Raw genomic sequence first — 17028 nt, forward strand, 5'->3', positions numbered from 1 at the left:
CCATGCACAACTTCCCACTACTATGCTTGATTGGCCTAATCTTACTCTAGTCAATCTGTTATTCCTGATATACCTATAGAAAGCCTTAGGGTTTTCCTTGATCCTATCCACCAATGACTTCTCATGTCCCCTCCTGGCTCTGCTTAGCTCTCTCTTTAGGTCTTTCCTGGCTAACTTTTAACACTCAAGTGCCCTAACTGAGCCATCACATCTCATCCAAACATAAGCCTTTTTCTGCCCCTTGACAAGTGCTTTAAATTCCGTAGTAAACTACAGCTCCAACGCTCGACAACGTCCTCCCTGCCTGACAGGTACATACTTATCAAGGACCTGCTGGTCCTTGAATAAGCTCCACATTTCAATTGTGCCCATTCTCTGCAGTTTCCTTCTACATCCTAGGTATCCTAAATCTTGCCTTTCCCCCAGCTATAACTCTTGCCCTGCGGTATATACTTATTCCTTTCCATCAGCGAAGTAAACATAACCGAATTGTGCTCATCAGCCTCCAAATCTAACACCTGGCTAGGCTCATTACCCAGTACTAAATCTAATGTGGTCTCGCCCCTTGTTGGCCTGCCTACATACTGTGTCAGGAAACCCTCTTGCACACATTGGACAAAAATTGCCCCATCTAAAGTACTTTAAATATAGTATTCCCAGGCAATATTTTGAAAGTTCAACTCCCCCATAACAACTACCCCGTCACTCTCGCTCCTAGCGAGGATCATCTTTGCAATCCTGTCCTCTACATCTCTCGAACTATTTGGAGGCCTACAGAATACTCCCAGCAGTGTAACCTCTCCTTTCCTGTTTCTAACCTCACCCCATACTACCTCAGTAGTAGTCCTCAAACATCTTTTCTGCAACCGTAATACTTTCTTTGACTAACAATGCCATACCATCCCTCTTTTACCATTTTCTCTGTTCTTACTGTAACATCTAAATCCCGAAACTTGCAATAACCATTCCTGTCCCTGCTCTGCCCATGTCTCGGAAATGGCCACAACATAGAAATCCCAGATACCAACCCATGCTGCAGGTTCACCCACCTTATTCTGGATTCTCCTGGCATTGAAGTAGACACATTTCAAACCAACTTCTTGCCTGCTGGTGCCTTCTTGCGATCTTGAAATATTAATTCTCACTTCACTACTCTCACCTTCCCGTATACCTGAACTATAATTTCAGTTCCCATCCCTCTCTGAATTAGTTTAAACCCACCAGAAGAGCATTAGCAAACATTAGCAAGATATTGGTATCCCTCTAGTTCAGGTGAAAACCATCCTGTTTGTAGAGGTCCTACCTACCCCACAAAGAGCCCCAATTATCCAGGAATACAAAACCCTCTCTCCTGCACCATTCCTGTAGCCACGTGTTCAACCCCTCGCTCACTCTATTCCTCGCCTCACTAGTACATGGCACGGGCAACAAACCAGAGATAACTGTTTGTTCTAACTCTAAGCTTCCACCCTAGCTCCGCTTTAAATCCCCATCTCTCTTCCTATGTCATCGGTGCCTATGTGGACCAGAACTTGGGGCTGCTGCCCCTCAAGGATCCCAAAAACACCAGAGGCATCATAAACCCTGGCACCTGGGAGGCAACACACCAGTTCTCGTTCCTGCAGAACCTATCTGTCCCCCTATGAAGGTTCACCAGGCAACGTCCCCCTTGTCAGCAAGCTTAGTGACAATAATAGGGTTAGATGTTAGAACTACAGAAGGTTCAGAAGGAAACATCTGAATGAGTGAAGGAAGCAGAGAAATTCTGACAGACAATATGTTGACAGTTCTCAAAAGGAATGATCAACAGCAGTTAAGATGTCAAAGGGAGCATAATCAAAAGGTGCGAGTGCCTGGGATTAGAATGAGGTTGATGAGGTGAAGCCCAGCCAGCGTGAGCTGGAAAAGAAATAGACTGGGAATCTGGAGTTGCCTCTGATAAAACGGGTACTTCTGGCGTCTGAAGGATGTTAGAGTATAGTTGTTAAGTTGCCCTCAAGAAAAGATTTAAGATCTAGAAATGTAGAGAAGTAGGAACAGAAAAAAATAGTGCTGGGTGGGGTAGGCTGGGTTAAATGAAAATTAACAGGACTTGATGAGAGGAAGTGAAAGCAGTCGGTCAGAAAAAGTCTGAGACACCAAGACATCAAATTAAAAAATTGGAAAAGTAATAACTCAAGTCCAGAACAAACATATACATTCAAATGATCTCGGAGGGAAACTTATGGCAGTCAGACTTGTTGTTGCACTGAGGTACTTCGCCCAAACAAGTCAGCAAAAGAACTTGAGAATCTAACCCCGTTTCAGTTGACTCCCCCCCACAGCCATTTAATGCTCAATACACAAAGTGATTCAGAGCAAGAGTCCATCTAGGGAGGAAATCCTGACTGAGAGTACATCTGTTAATTCCAGCAGTGCTGACTGATTGTGGGGAAGTGGTGTCAACCACAATTGGCTGAGGGCAGCTGTAAAAGGAAGTACCACCATCCGTTCCTGCCAACAGACCAACAAGTGAGACTTGATGGGTTTTGAATTTCATGTTGCCTACTGCCTTTCTTTGCAAAATTTAAGCAGGTTGAGGGCACTTAAGTGGCTGGTTAAGAGCCTCAATGCCTTAAGAGTGCATGCAAACAGTGAAGACTTCCATTTTACCCCAACATCTTTGCATCCTTGTTTTATAGAATCTCCAGTGTGGAAGCACGCCATTCAGCGCAAAGAGGGAGCAAAGTTGTTTTTCATCTTCATTAGTGCTCTCACGCAATCACACCCACCTGAACCCAAGTTTCTGTTCCTATTATGTCCCACTACTTTTGTCTGGGTCTTGCATTCATAGCTGTCCAACAACTTTTCACAAGGATCGCCCACATTTGGTATTGCTTCTTGCCACAAAGACACAACTGCAACCATAAAAGTTGTTTCCTACCTACCAGGTTCTTATCAATGACTTTTGCAATGTTTCCACTCACTTCTGCCACAACTGCTTTTTCTTTCCGAGGTGCTACATTAAACTGATAATCTTTCATGTTATGGCAAGAAAAACAATGACAGAAACAGAACAAAAAATAATTTTTTAAAAACCACACACAAGAAATGTAAGTGAAAGCAGAATTCTCAGTATGAGAAATAAATATGGAGCTTACCTTGTAAGACCATGAACAATGACATGGAAGATTTATATATTTTGGCCTCAATTTTAAAGTCACCTCCAACTGCCTTAATTTTAAAATCTGCCTCCATTTCATGTCTTCAACCATTGTAATATCAATGCAGGCAAGACAAGCTACATATAAAAAGTCAAAGTCTGTGGAATATCTAAACTCAACCCTGGGAATACTGCACAATTTGCAACTGACAGCAGAATCATGTTGGAACAAGCCAACTGATCACAAGAGGGCAGAATTTTAAAAGCAGCAAAAGTACTTGCTTACCTGAAAACTTGGTGGACCACCCCAAGCCCCAAGGAGTTGATATCCTGAGACCTATTGTCCCACTAACTGATGGGATATATTCCCACACTGTTGCAGCTGAATTTCCACTACCACCTGCCAGCAAGGTAGTATCAAGTAGAACTTCATTAAAATGAGGTATTGCCATTAAAATCAGAAGAATCTTGAGGTGCTCTGGCTCTTAACATACAGTGTTGGCCACACATCACCCCTGCCAAAACCATCCTGTTTAAAAAAAAGTCAAAGCATACATCCCGAGAAATGTTGCACAGGAATCCTCTCAAGTGCACAATAAAACATTTTACAAAAATTAAATTTCAAGGAGGGCTCCTCTGCCAAGAAACACATTTGTGGGTTAGAATCCCAGTCAGTAGCATGTAATGAGTGTCATGTAAACTAGCAAACTAGATTAGAGTGGTGCTGGAAAAGCACAGGTCAGCAGTGGGTGGATGGGGGTGGATATGAAGGAGATAGGTCAGAGAGGAGGATGGAGCGGATAGGTGGGAAGGAAGATTGGCAGGTAGGACAGGTCATGAGGATGGTGCTGAGCTGGAAACACACTGCCTGAAACATCAATTTTCCTACTCCTCGGATGCTGCCTGATCTGCTGTGCTTTTCCAGCACCACTCTAATCTAGACTGATTTCCAGCATCTGCAGTCCTCACTTTTGCCTAAAATAGCAAACTGCCTATCAAGTCAATATTCTGACGCTGTTAAACCCTGTCCCTAAACATTCCTCTAGCTCCACCTGCTGCTCAACATTTTTAAAATTTAGCTTGATTATTATTTTGAAATCAACAGAATTCCCTCCCTTAAGCTTCACAAATCTCCCCAAATCTGGTATAGGACAGGGTGGGTTTACATTTCTTCAACCAAGGCCATCCACTGACATGGGTAAATCAATGACATTACACCCTTGATGGATTGCATCACTTTCAATTAATTTGATGGATTCAAATATGGGTATCATATCCTTTGACAAGGACTGCAACATACATTTGCTAACTTTACAGAGGACAGAAAACACAAATACAGTGGCTTCTGAAGGATCACTAGACATGAAATGTTAACTACTTTCTGCCCACAGATGCTGCCAGACGTGCTGAGTTTCCCAACAACTTATTTTTTTAAAAAAAACAGGTCACATGTTTTGTATTTCCATTAAAATGGATGGAGTAGAATGAAATATTTTGAGTTATTTATATGAATTCAGTTAGGGGATAGTTAACATGCAAGACGGTTTGAAGAAACAACAAAGATACTGCAGCATCTTTAGGTATGTTTAGCTTGTATCTCTTCAGAAATTGAGAGATAAAGCCAACCTATACACTAAGTTGAGTGAATGCATCGATTTATAAATTAAATGTAAATGCAACATTCATAATACAGTCTGCAAATGGAAGCTGACTTTCTTTATAAGACAGAATGGGAAATGCAAAAAAAAAAGACTGGAAGATTTATTTACCTGGAAGTTACAGAGATGTGTAGTAATCCTCAATAAAAAGTAGCTGAGGTTGCAATTGCGAGTGGAAGTAACCAGCATGGTTATACAGTTTGAAAATATAGCTGCAAGCTATTGAAATCAAGGGGGTTTTCTTAAGTTGCATTGTGCAAAAATTGCGAGGAGGCAACTTTGGAACTGTCATACCACAGTTGTGGGTCAGTAAAGAAATTGGAGGGCTGTTAGCCAGAAGCCAAACAACACCTTAAACACTCATGGTACCTTGGAGAATAACTGACACTGTAAAAAGAAATCAGTGAATTCCAGAGAGTTGTGACGTAACATTTGAGTTGAAAAGTGAACTAACCTAAAGACTTTTTAAAAGGGAAGACTGACTGGGGAAAAACAAAGCTGAACATAGTTTAAAACACAAGTGTTACCAATGCTTATTCTGTTCATTCATTTTTTTTAAAAAAAGTTTAAAAGCTTTATTCGTTCATGAAATGTGGACATGGCTGACTTCGCTAGCATTTATTGCCCATCCCAGATGCCAGAGGTGACACTGCAGTTCATATTTGGTAGATAGATCCACAATTTCATTAGGGAAGAAGCTCCAGAAATCTGGTGGTGTAATTCTTCTTTAACTGCTAATTGTATCTAGCAGGTTTGCACACTCAAATCAAATAATTAAATAGAATAGTAAGAAAGGCCAAAATCTCATTAGATGTCTTTTATCTTCATTCCTTCCAACTCTATTCCTAGCACAGGAAACAGAGATGTTTCAGGTCCATTGACCCTTGGACCCAAAATATTAAACTGTTTTCTTTCTACGGATGTGGTCAACAATTTTTGTGTTTCTGAATTCCACAAATCTTTAGTTTTTCTTGTTCTCTCATTCTAATTATTTCATGGCATTTTCCGTTTGCTTCGTCTTGCCTCGTTGGCTGCTTTTTAAGTATAGTAAAGAGCAGGGTATGTGAACCGTCTGATGTCACCTTCAATTTTGTTCATTTCATTTCATTGTGCACATTATCAATCTCACTTGTGATTAGGAAGTCCCACTGTTCTTTTCGTTTTGCTTCAGACACTTTACTATCTACTGCCTCCAACGTATGAATTAAAATAGCTTTGCTGGCTCAGATCTTTTACAGACCTATTGCTACTGTCCTAGTTTCTTCTGAAGACTGACTTCCAATTACTTTGTGGTGAACGCCTAACCAATTATTATCAAGCATTTTATGTGGTATTCTTGAAAACATATTAGGAAATAAAGTTACCCGAGTCCACAATGATAAGAGACACTGGAATTAAAGCAAAACAAAAATCGCTTCACTACTATTAATTACAGATTTCAATGTTAAACAGACAAATATTAGATTGCAAAAAATACTCATAATATCCACTAATGTTTATCTAGATAGGGAAAATCCTCATCTAATTACAGAAGTGTAGGACAATTGGTGGATTAAGTACAGGTTGTTCTGCTAAAATGTGCATTTTGTTAACAATAATTTGCTGTAACACGATTGACGAATTGGGTACACGGTTTCTAAAACGTGAACTTTTAAAACGAGTGTTGGCTGTAATGTGATTACATCGCAAACACTATGCACAGTTTCTAAAGCACCATTTTTCTATAACGCAGGGTTGCACAAGGACGCAACCATCACGTTATCAAAGAACTACCTATAGATGAGTAAACTGGGTCAAACTGTTCGGTGTAGAAAAGTAGGATGAATTTTTTTGGGAATCTGGGAAGGTAAACTGGTGTACTTTCCAAGTGGTGAGAAACATGCAACTGTAATGAAGCAGACAGCTTGGAGGTACTCAGATTACAAAATGCTAGCAGCTACAAAAAGCAACACATGACCTTCATCAAGGCAGCTCTAAACTGAATTGGAAGAAAATTACGTTTCACTTTGCAATCGGAGGACACCCCAAGCTGTCTGCTCTCCTAAAGTTCACAGTTTCTCACCACTTGGAAAATACGCCAGTTTACCTTCTCACATTCCAAAGAAATTCACCTTTCTTCTCTACACTGAACATTGACGCAGTTTATCCATTTATTTAATCCACCAACTTTCTACATTTCTGTAATTAGTGAAGAATTTTCCGTATGTTCTTGATGAACATTAATGGATATTCTGTGTGCTGTTTGCAATCTAACATTTGTCTGCTGAACAAAAAAAAATCTAATTCATCGTAGTGAAACTATTTTTATTTTGCTGCAATTCTAATGTCTTTTACCAATCTAATGTCTTTGCGCCATCAACAGGATTTTCGAGTATAACACTATTTCCTAACAGGTTTTCAAGAATATAGTGCTTGGTAATAACTAGTTAGGCAATCACTACAAAGTCTTGGTCACATCCTATGTGAACTACAGTGTACAGTTGTACACAAACTGCCTTATCTTAGGTTAAAATTATGAAGAAAAATTCACCTTTTCTTTCAAATTTTCAGCATCCACAGCATTTTGCTTTTATTCCAATGTTCCCTAAGAATCCATTTTTTCAACAAAGTTGCCACCCATTCTTCCAAACTTCAATAAGGACAGACCCAACCTACCAAAAGCCGTCATAAGACAATCCCTCTATACCTCGGAGAAACCTAGGGAACTTTCTCCACACTGCCTCCAAGTTGATCTTTCCTTAGATAAGTGGACCTAAAACATTCATATTATCCTAGGTGTCTTGTATAGTCTCAGCAAGACTTCCCTATTATTATTGCCCATTCCCTCTGGAATAAATGCCAACATTCCACTTATCATCTTAAGTACCTGCTGAGTATATATGCTAGTTTTTGCAACTTACATACAAGATTTCCCAAAATCCTCGTTGCTGTAGCTTTCTGCATTCTTTCTGTCCAAGTGCATAACTTCAATTTCCCACATGATTTTTCCATCCGCCATGTTTCTGCTCACTCACCTAACCAGTTTATATTCCCCTGCAGATTCTGTCAACCTCGCCACTTGCCTTCCCACCACTTGTGTCATCCACAAGCTTGGCTAAAGTACATTCCCCTTATGCAAGTCATTAAAATACATTGTAAAATAACAACTGTTGGTCCACCACTGATATCCGTCAGTTAAACTTTGCATGCTGAATATGGTCCCCATAGGTCTTCTATTAGTTAGCCCAAAGAACACGGTAAGTGGAGAGAAATGGGAAGGGAGAAAAGAGCAGAGAGGAAATAGAAAGAATTTCAGGAAACAGCAGGGAAAAGTTTGAACTCAAGGAAGTTTGGGTGGAGGAGCAGGAATCCTGAACCACAAAGACACCACTGGCTCACACCTAAGGGTATCTACATTATCTTGATACTTACATTACCAAAAACAGATTTACTATAGGGTACAAGTTCCCTGGGCTGCCTGCACAGAAGGAAACCTCTGCCTTCAAAACTCTGGACAGGTTATCCAAAACACTCGAGTCATGCCTGACAGTGACACAGATATCTAATTGTACAGTCTACTGACATGTCTGCCTGGAACAGAGCAATACCTGGGAAAAAAAAAGAGCCACCGTAAATGCCCTTCTGGCAAATAGTCAGCTGACAATGGTGGCCAATCACACAAAACACTAAGTTCACCAAGGCACAAGCGACTTATCCTTAACCATAACACTTAAAACATCACCCACACTGCCAGAAAATTGAATAAGATTGGAGACACCCTGCTCAAAACTAGAGACCTGCCTATGACTGAGAAGCTAATTAACTAAGATTAGAAGAATGAATGCGTGTGCACATGTGCCTATTAATTTTAAATTTTCTTTTCTCATTTGTAACAAAATGAGAACAGATTGTATTTCATTCATCCATTATAAATTTTATAAGTGTTATTACAATGGATCACAACCCTAAAGTATTATGGCTTTTTAAAATATAACAAAACTGCTACAGGGGAAATAGAAAATTGAAAATATAAATTCAGTGACTGCAGCAAGCCCTGTGTGAAACCCATGCAATGTTGCACCTATAAAGAGTTAGATAACCTCAAAAAGAACAGCCTTCATAGTAACAGGATTCAAGTACATTCAATTTAGAAGCTGATACAATAGCAACACTTAAACAGGCATCCTGACAGTAACTTGAATAGGCAGGGAGTAAAAGGCAATGGACCGGCTGGAGGTAAAAGGGTTTTAGTTTAGAAAAGGTATATGTTGGCACAAGTTTGGTAGACAAAAGGGCCTGTTCCTAGCTGGACTGTTCTTTTGTATATGAATAGGGGTGTCTTGTGACTATTCTACAGGTGCTTGGTGTGACCTGGAGTAGTGTACGCAGTTTTGGTTTCCACATCTGAGGAAGACTATTCTGGCTATGGAGGGAGTACAAACAAGGTTTACCAGACGGATTCCTAGGGCGGCAGAACTGACAGAGAGACTGAATCAAGTAGGACTACATTCACTGAAAATTCTATATTCACCTATAGAATTCTAACAGGACTAGACAGGGTAAATGCAGGGAAGATGTTTTTGATGCCTGGGCTCTCCAAAACAAGGGGTCACAGTTTAACGATACGGGATAGGCCAGTTAAGACTGAGATAAGAAATTACCTCAAGCAAAGTAATTCTGTGGCTGGTTGAGGCCAAAGCATCGACTATTTTCATGGAGGAATTAGATATAGTTCCTTGGGCTAAAGGGATCAAAGGATATGGTGAGAAAGTGGGAACAAAGTACTAAGTTGGATAATCAGCCATGATCACATTGGATGGCCAAACAGACTGAAGAACTGACTATGTTTATAAGGCGGCGGGGGGGGGGGGGGGGGGGGCAACGCTCCTGCTTCTCAGCATAAAGCCACATCCTGCAGACATATGTTGTCCATACTAGGAATATACAAACAAGGGATTATAAATTGACTGCAACACTCTTATTAGCCAGATGGACAGGTTTCTCACAGATTATGTGCAGAAACACTGCAGCCAATAACAATTATAATATTTATTGATTGCCGCTAAGGTATTATCCTGTGCAGATTCTTTTGCATCAATTGACCTTTGTGATATCATACATCGCGAGTCAGAAAACATGATCTTACCTATCTTGACCGTTGCTAGGTTGTTAATTTCTGCACCTTGCCCCATTGAGTCTTTTGGGGTGAGGGGGTTTGTGTGTCTAATGGAAGAAATGCCACCTCAACAGAAACCTTGCATCCCACAATGTTCTTCCTAGCTCCAACCATTCTTGACAATTCGTCATAAATTCAACTAATTCAATTCCCATCACAATCCTACTAGTTTCCTTTGAGTCTGGATGAGACAAGGTTCCTTCAGCAAACCATTTTCTTTGCTTCCTCCCACACTGGTTTCAAATCAAGAGGATTTGCTTGCTTTCAAAATATCACATTTAAAAAACAGACTTTGATGAAAATGCCACTATCTACTCTTTGGCCATGGAAGCAATTAAAATCTTTGTTACATTGAAAAACAAAGTGCCATTTTTGATGGACAACAGAATAGGATTTGAAAGTACCTAGATCACCTCAAAAAGTTGGTATTGCTTTTAAAAAAATTGAACTAACACCTTTTTAAAAAAAAAATCAAGATACCAGGAGTCAAGGCATGATTTGTATGACCCAACTGAGGGTATGTCACATTTCAACTAAAGTCATCACCTGCCTCTAATTGCAAACCAACATTTTAAATTAAAAGCAGAAGAAGGTAATTCCACTCCAAGCCTACTTGGCCATTCAATAAGATCATGGCTGCTCTACTTGGGATTTGAATTCCACGTTCGTATTTATTACCAGGATGGACAGTTTGAGTTATAAGGATAGGTTGGGACTTTCTTTTTTAAACTGGAGATTAGGAGTTGAGGGGCGAATTTATAGAGGTTTATAAAATCATAAGGGGTATCCAGAGGAATCTCGATTATCCAAAAGGACATGGGCAGGGAATATTTAATTCAGTTAATCGAATGCCAGATAACAATTAGCCAAGCATTGGGACCGTGCAATCTTGTTTGAATAATCCGAAATTCAGTTAACCAAGTGCCAGATGATTGATCCTCTGTAGATAGGAGGAATGGCACGAGTCTTTTCCCTAGGGTGGAGGAATTCAAGATGAGGGGGCATACTTTTAAGGGGACAGATTTAGAAGAGGCACAAGACGTAACTTTTTTTTTAAAAACAGAGATTGGTTTGAGTGTGGAATGAACTTCCAGAGGAAAAGGTGGATGTTGGTATAGTTACAACATGTAAAAGACACTTGGATAAGAAATATCTGGAGGGATAGGAGTCAAGCACAGGCAGATGGGACTAGTTTAGTTTGGGATTATGGACAACATGGGCTGAAGGGTCTGTTTCTGTGCTGTAGGAGTCTGACTATAATGTTTGATTCCACTGTCTAACAAAAATCTATCATTTCTGCCTTAATGTGCAATTTGGGTACAGTCTTATCTTAAAGATATGATAATGGATGAAAATTGAAGTCTTAAATAATGCAGCATTTGGACACTGAGCAGCAGTGTGTACACCTGTTTACTAGCTTCAGTTTGAAATGCACAAGGGTCACTCAGCTCCTGATAATAGTCACAGCCTTGGCTGAAACATGTAGAAAAAATCCAAATTCCATGGACAAGGCAAAACTGACTGCCCTTGTCGTCAAACAACCATGCAAAATGAAGTCAAAAGGCATTGGGGTGATGCTCCCCATGTGTTGGAGTCATTATGAGTGGAAATATAGGAAGTTGTGAGATGGTCAAACGGAGTGCGTCATCCCAGCTCCATGACATCTCTGCAGGTATACCTCATTATATCTTGCCATGTCCAACTATCTTTAGCTGCTTCAATGACCTTCCCTCCATCGTGATGTCACAAGAGGAGCTGTTTCCTGATGATTGCACAATGTTCAGCACCATTCTTCCCTAAGATACTGAAGCAGTCCACATCCAAACACAGCAAGACACTAACAATATTCAGGTAGGAGAAAGTGAGGACTGCAGATGCTGGGGATCAGAGCTTAAAAATGTGTTGCTGGAAAAGCGCAGCAGGTCAGGCAGCAAAGGAGAAGGAGAATCGACTTTTCAGGCATAAGCCCTTCTTCAGGAATGAGGAGGGTGTGCCAAGCAGGCTAAGATATAAGGTAGGGAGGATGGACTTGGGGGAGGGGCATTGGGAATGCGATAGGTGGTAGGAGGTTAAGGTGAGGGTGATAGGCCGGAGAAGGGGTTGGAGCAGAGAGGTCGGGAAGAAGATTGCAGGTCAAGAAGGCGGTGCTGAGTCTGAGGGTTAGGACTGAGAAAAGGTGGGGGAGGGGAAATGAGGAAGCTGGAGAAATCTGCATTCATCCCTTGTGGTTGGAGGGTTCCTAGGTGGAAGATGAGTCGCTCTTCCTCCAGGCGCGTGTTGCCATGGTCTGGCGATGGAGGCGGCCAAGGACCTGCACGTCCTTGGCGGAATGGGAGGGGGAGTTAAAGTGTTCAGCCACAGGGCAACCCAACCGCCCATGGCTGAACACTTTAACTCCCCCCTCCCACTCGGCCAAGGGCATGCAGGTCCTTGGCCGCCTCCATCGCCAGACCATGGCAACACGATGCCTGGAGGAAGAGTGACTCGTCTTCCGCCTAGGAACCCTCCAAGGGATGAATGCAGATTTCTCCAGGTTCATTTCCCCTCCCCCACCTTTTCTCAGTCCCAACCCTCAGACTCAGCACCGCCTTCTTGACCTGTAATCTTCTTCCCCACCTCTCCGCCCCCACCCTCTCTCTGGCCTATCACCCTCACCTTAATCTCCTTCCACCTATTGCATTCCCAATGCCTCTCACCCAAGTCCCTCCTCCCTACCTTTTATCTTAGCCTGCTTGGCACACCCTCCTCATTTCTGAATAAGGGCTTATGCCCGAAACGTCGATTCTCCTTCTCCTTTGATGCTGCCTGACCTGCTGCGCTTTTTCACTAACAATATTCAGGCTTGGGCTGAAAACTGGCAAGTAACATTAGTGCCTCAGAAGTGCAGGCCATGACTATCTCCAACCAAAGGAAAACTATTACCCATTGACATGTAATGATTTGGTCCGATGTATTACTGTCACATGTACAGTGAAAAGTTTTGTTTTGTGTGCAGTATAGGCAGATCATAACTTACAAAGTACGTAGGGGTAATAGAACAGTGAGGAATATAATGTTATGACTGCAGAGAAAATGCACAAAGACCAAGATCAACATTAAATTTAATTTGAGGAGCCCATTCAGAAGTCTGATAAGAGTATGGAAGAAACAGTTCTCAAAAGCTTAAGCTTTTGTATCTTCTGCTCAAGGAAGAGGGTGGAAGAGATCTTTGATTAGTCTGGCTGCCTTTCTGAGGCAGAGACACGTATAGATGAAGTCAATGGATGGAAGTTGGCTTGCGTGATGGACTGGGCTATGTTCACAACTCTTAGTTTCTTGCAGTCCTGGGCAGAACAGTTGCCATAACAAACCATGAGGCATACAGATAAAATACTTTCTGTAGTGCATCCATTAAAACTGTTAAGGTGTTTTTTTCAGAAACGCTGAATTTCCTTTTCCTCCTGAGAAAGAGGCTGTATTATCATGCTGCTTTGACCGCCATACAATGTGGGTGGACCAGGGCAGATTGTTGATCATCATTCCTAGGAATTTGACACTCTTGATTATCTCCACCTCAGCTCCATTGATGTAGAAAGGGGCATGTCCTTCACCTTGCTTCCTGAAGTCAATTACTAACTCTTTTAATTTTGCTGATGTTGAGGGAGAAATTACTCTTTCCTGTATTCTGTCTCAATTTTGAGATCCAGTCAACAATGGTGGTGTCACAGGCAAACTTGCAAAGAGAGTTTGGACAAATTTTGGCCACAAACCCACAAGTGTACAGGGAGTATAATAAGGGACTGAGTACACAGCCTTGCGTGGTGCTGGTGTTGAGGATTGTCGTGGAGGTGTTGTTGCCTCTTTTCACTGATTGGGGTCTGGGGATTAGGATCCAGTTGCAGTGGGTGAAACAGAGACCTAGGTCTCAGTGTGGAGATTAGCTTAGTTGGAATTAGAGTGTTGAAGGTGGAGCTGCAGTAAATAAGTAGGAGCCTGATATAGGTATCCTTGTATTCCACATATTCTAGGGATGAGTGTAGGGACAGGAAGATGGCATCTGCCTTGGACCTTTTGCAATTTGAAGTGAATTACAAGGGATCAATTATTGAGACATGCTGCACGAGTTGTCTTTGGTACTGGGATAACAGCACTGTCTTGACCATTACTGAATTCCCCACTACTACAGAATAAAGGAGTGTCAACTTAAGACTGAGATGAGGGGGAAATCTTTTTCTCGAGCATCTTTGGAGCTCTTTGCCACAGAGCTGTGGGTGCAGAGTCGTTGTGTATACTTAAGGCACAGATATATTGATTCTTGATGAGTAGATGAACAGCATTACAGAGCAATCAAAGGAAAGTGGATGTGAGGAATGTCAGATCAGTCATGAAGGGCTTAATAGCCTACTCCTGTTCCTACTTCTCCTGCTCTTACTAACATCCTAGGGATGACAACTAACCAGAAATTGAATGGGGAACTCATCATACAAATATTGTGGCCATAAAGGTCAGAGGCTAGGAATCCTGCATGAACCATGGTAACTGGATAGTTCTATCTCGCAGCTGACAGAGGCATGTTGGACTGAATGCATTCTTATTGTGGTGTAAGTCTTTGAACTTGATATAAACGACTCATCTACATCCTTTTCAGACAACTAGACATCATTACACCCCAGCTCCACAGCACAAAATACAAATATAGGATATGTATGAAGGTCTCAAATACAGTTTCAGCAGAAAAGCATCATTGCAGCTATATTTTTCAAGTTAGTCATCAGAAATACAAGTATGTTATGTTGCATGACTAAGATGACTAGTGAACCAGAGTAAGACACAAGATAAAGCTATTACTATTCAATGCTGTGCCAAACAAATCGTGTTAATGTAAAATACTGTAGATGCTGCAATTGTCACCGAAAAAAAAAACACTAAACACTCAGCTAGTCAAACAGTATCTAATGAAAAAGAAAAATAGAATAAGTGCTCCAAATTGCTGAAAGATTGACCTGAAAGAACTATCAATTGTTTCTGTTCATAGATGTTACCTGACCTGAATATTCCTGTTTTATTTTTGGTTTTCAGTATTCAAGTTACATTAAATTTTGTTGACACTAGTTAGACCACAAATCCAGTACAACACAGTGAGTCTCCTTATCTTAAGTAAGTTATAAAAGGCACCAGAGAAGGTACAAAAGATCTGCAATGAAGCCACTAAGAAGTTACACCTATTAGGAAAGAGTCAACTGTTTGGGAGTATCTCCAGAAAAAGCAAAGATGGCCCAACCGAAGTTTTTAAAATACTTGAACAGGGAAAACAGATGAGAATTCGAATTGTGAGCATTCCAAAATTAAGTTCAGAAGAATAAGACACTAATAAATCCAGGGAAATTCAGGGAAAAAAAAATCTGAATACTAGTTATATGAAAATTGCAATCTCCAATGGGAAGCTACATAACCAGAAGTATAGTAGGATGCACTGTAAGGGTTATAAGTAGAAATGGTTTTGGACCAAATGGATTTTTTCTCCTTTTCAAATTCGTTAATTCTATTCAAATAGTCATGTACCTCTGTAGTTACAAAAAGATTTTTTTTAAAAAAACTTTAGATTCACCATTAATAGATTATAAAGAATGTCTATACTTCACATTGTAAATACAACATGCCTTTACATAATCATCTGATGCTCGACGATGGGTTCTGTGCCTATTCATTGGCAAATAAGTCCATGACTGCGTTTGCACCCCACGATCAACATAGTTCTGAAAAATAAATGTTTAGAGCAAAGCACTTATTTTTGGGTGGAGTGTAAAGACAAAGTGATTCTGGTATTGAAGTAAAACAAGTATAAACAAATACTGATTCCATCAAGGAGCATCTAATCCTTCCTTGATGAGTCAGCAGCTCATGCCTTACTTATGTAGATAATGGTTAACACTGAACAAGAATATGCCTAGTAAACAGGAAGAATTATTTTAGTAGTATGTTGTGTTTCTATACCAGCTCAGTAGAAGGTTCAAAACAATTTTCTTTCATTGAATCATACACCACCATGCACGCCACAATGTGGAAGCAAGAGGTTTTTGCCCAATGCTGATTCTGTCATCCAATCAATCTCACTCTTTTATCCCCATAGCTCAACAAATGGCTTCTTTTAAGTATTTTCCAATTCTACTGAGAAGCTTCCTCCACTTTCAGACAGTGCATTCCAGATCAGGCAGCTTAACATATGAGACACTCATTCTTATAAAAAGGAGCAATCAAAAAAATTATACTAAAAACTTTTACAAACCTCTGGTCAACTTTATAGCTAGTTACAGCCAGAAGTCTTTAGAAAAGCTCAAGAATGACATGTTGGAATATTGCATGCAATTCTGGTCTTCTTCCTATCGGAAAGATGTGAAACTTGAAAGGATTCAGAAAAGATTTACAAAGATGTTGCCAGGGTTGGAGGATTTGAGCTACAGGGAGAGGCTGAACAGGCTGGGCTGTTTTCCCTGGAGCATCGGAAGCTGAGGGGTGACCTTATAGAGGTTTACAGGGTTTGGAGGGATATGGGCCGGGTGCTGGCATGTGGGACTAGATTGGGTTGGGATGTCTGGTCTGCATGGATGGGTTGGACCGAAGGGTCTGTTTCCATGCTGTACATTTCTATGTACAGACCCTCATCCCTGCTGAGTGGAGCAAGCTGGATTGTCCCTTTCAGCAGGAAAACGGCATGATACAATGGAGGCACTTGACACTGAGGAGTTTTTAACTTGCTCTCTTTCCACTGTCATGTGGATTAGCACTTGGAGATAATAAAATTATTGACAAAAGCAAATTTTATTACTTTGGAATGCAACAATCAAAACGGCGAAAGTTCCACAGAACTTTCAAAAGTGGACTTGAAGAGGACTAATTTGTCGAATTACAGCCAAACAAGTGGCATTTAGGACTAAATTTAACAGCTCTGTCTAAAAGGCTGACATTGGCATGAGGAGCAGAAAGACTCACACAAGATTCTACAGATCCTACCATATATGCACTAAAAGTCTCTCCTCCAGTATCCTCTTGGATCTTTTGTCAATTACCTTCAATATACTTCCATCATTAGTTAC

General features: G+C 40.8%; 1 protein-coding gene across 4 annotated transcripts in view; it reads right to left on the reverse strand.

Annotated features, from left to right (window-relative positions):
• dazl (deleted in azoospermia-like) overlaps positions 1–17028 on the reverse strand; it is a 178582-nt gene that overhangs the window by 30030 nt on the left and 131524 nt on the right. The window contains exon 10 of one of the 4 annotated variants that reach the window (XM_043690181.1): positions 15601–15690. The exons of 2 other annotated variants lie outside the window; for them this stretch is intronic. In XM_043690181.1, the coding sequence (XP_043546116.1) occupies positions 15601–15690 (90 nt within the window). Of the gene's footprint in view, positions 1–15594; positions 15691–17028 lie in introns of all 4 variants that reach the window. One more of the 4 variants, XM_043690180.1, reaches the window with a different exon arrangement.

This window comes from Chiloscyllium plagiosum, chromosome 5, assembly GCF_004010195.1.
Source record: "Chiloscyllium plagiosum isolate BGI_BamShark_2017 chromosome 5, ASM401019v2, whole genome shotgun sequence".
Classification (NCBI taxonomy): Eukaryota; Metazoa; Chordata; class Chondrichthyes; order Orectolobiformes; family Hemiscylliidae; genus Chiloscyllium; species Chiloscyllium plagiosum.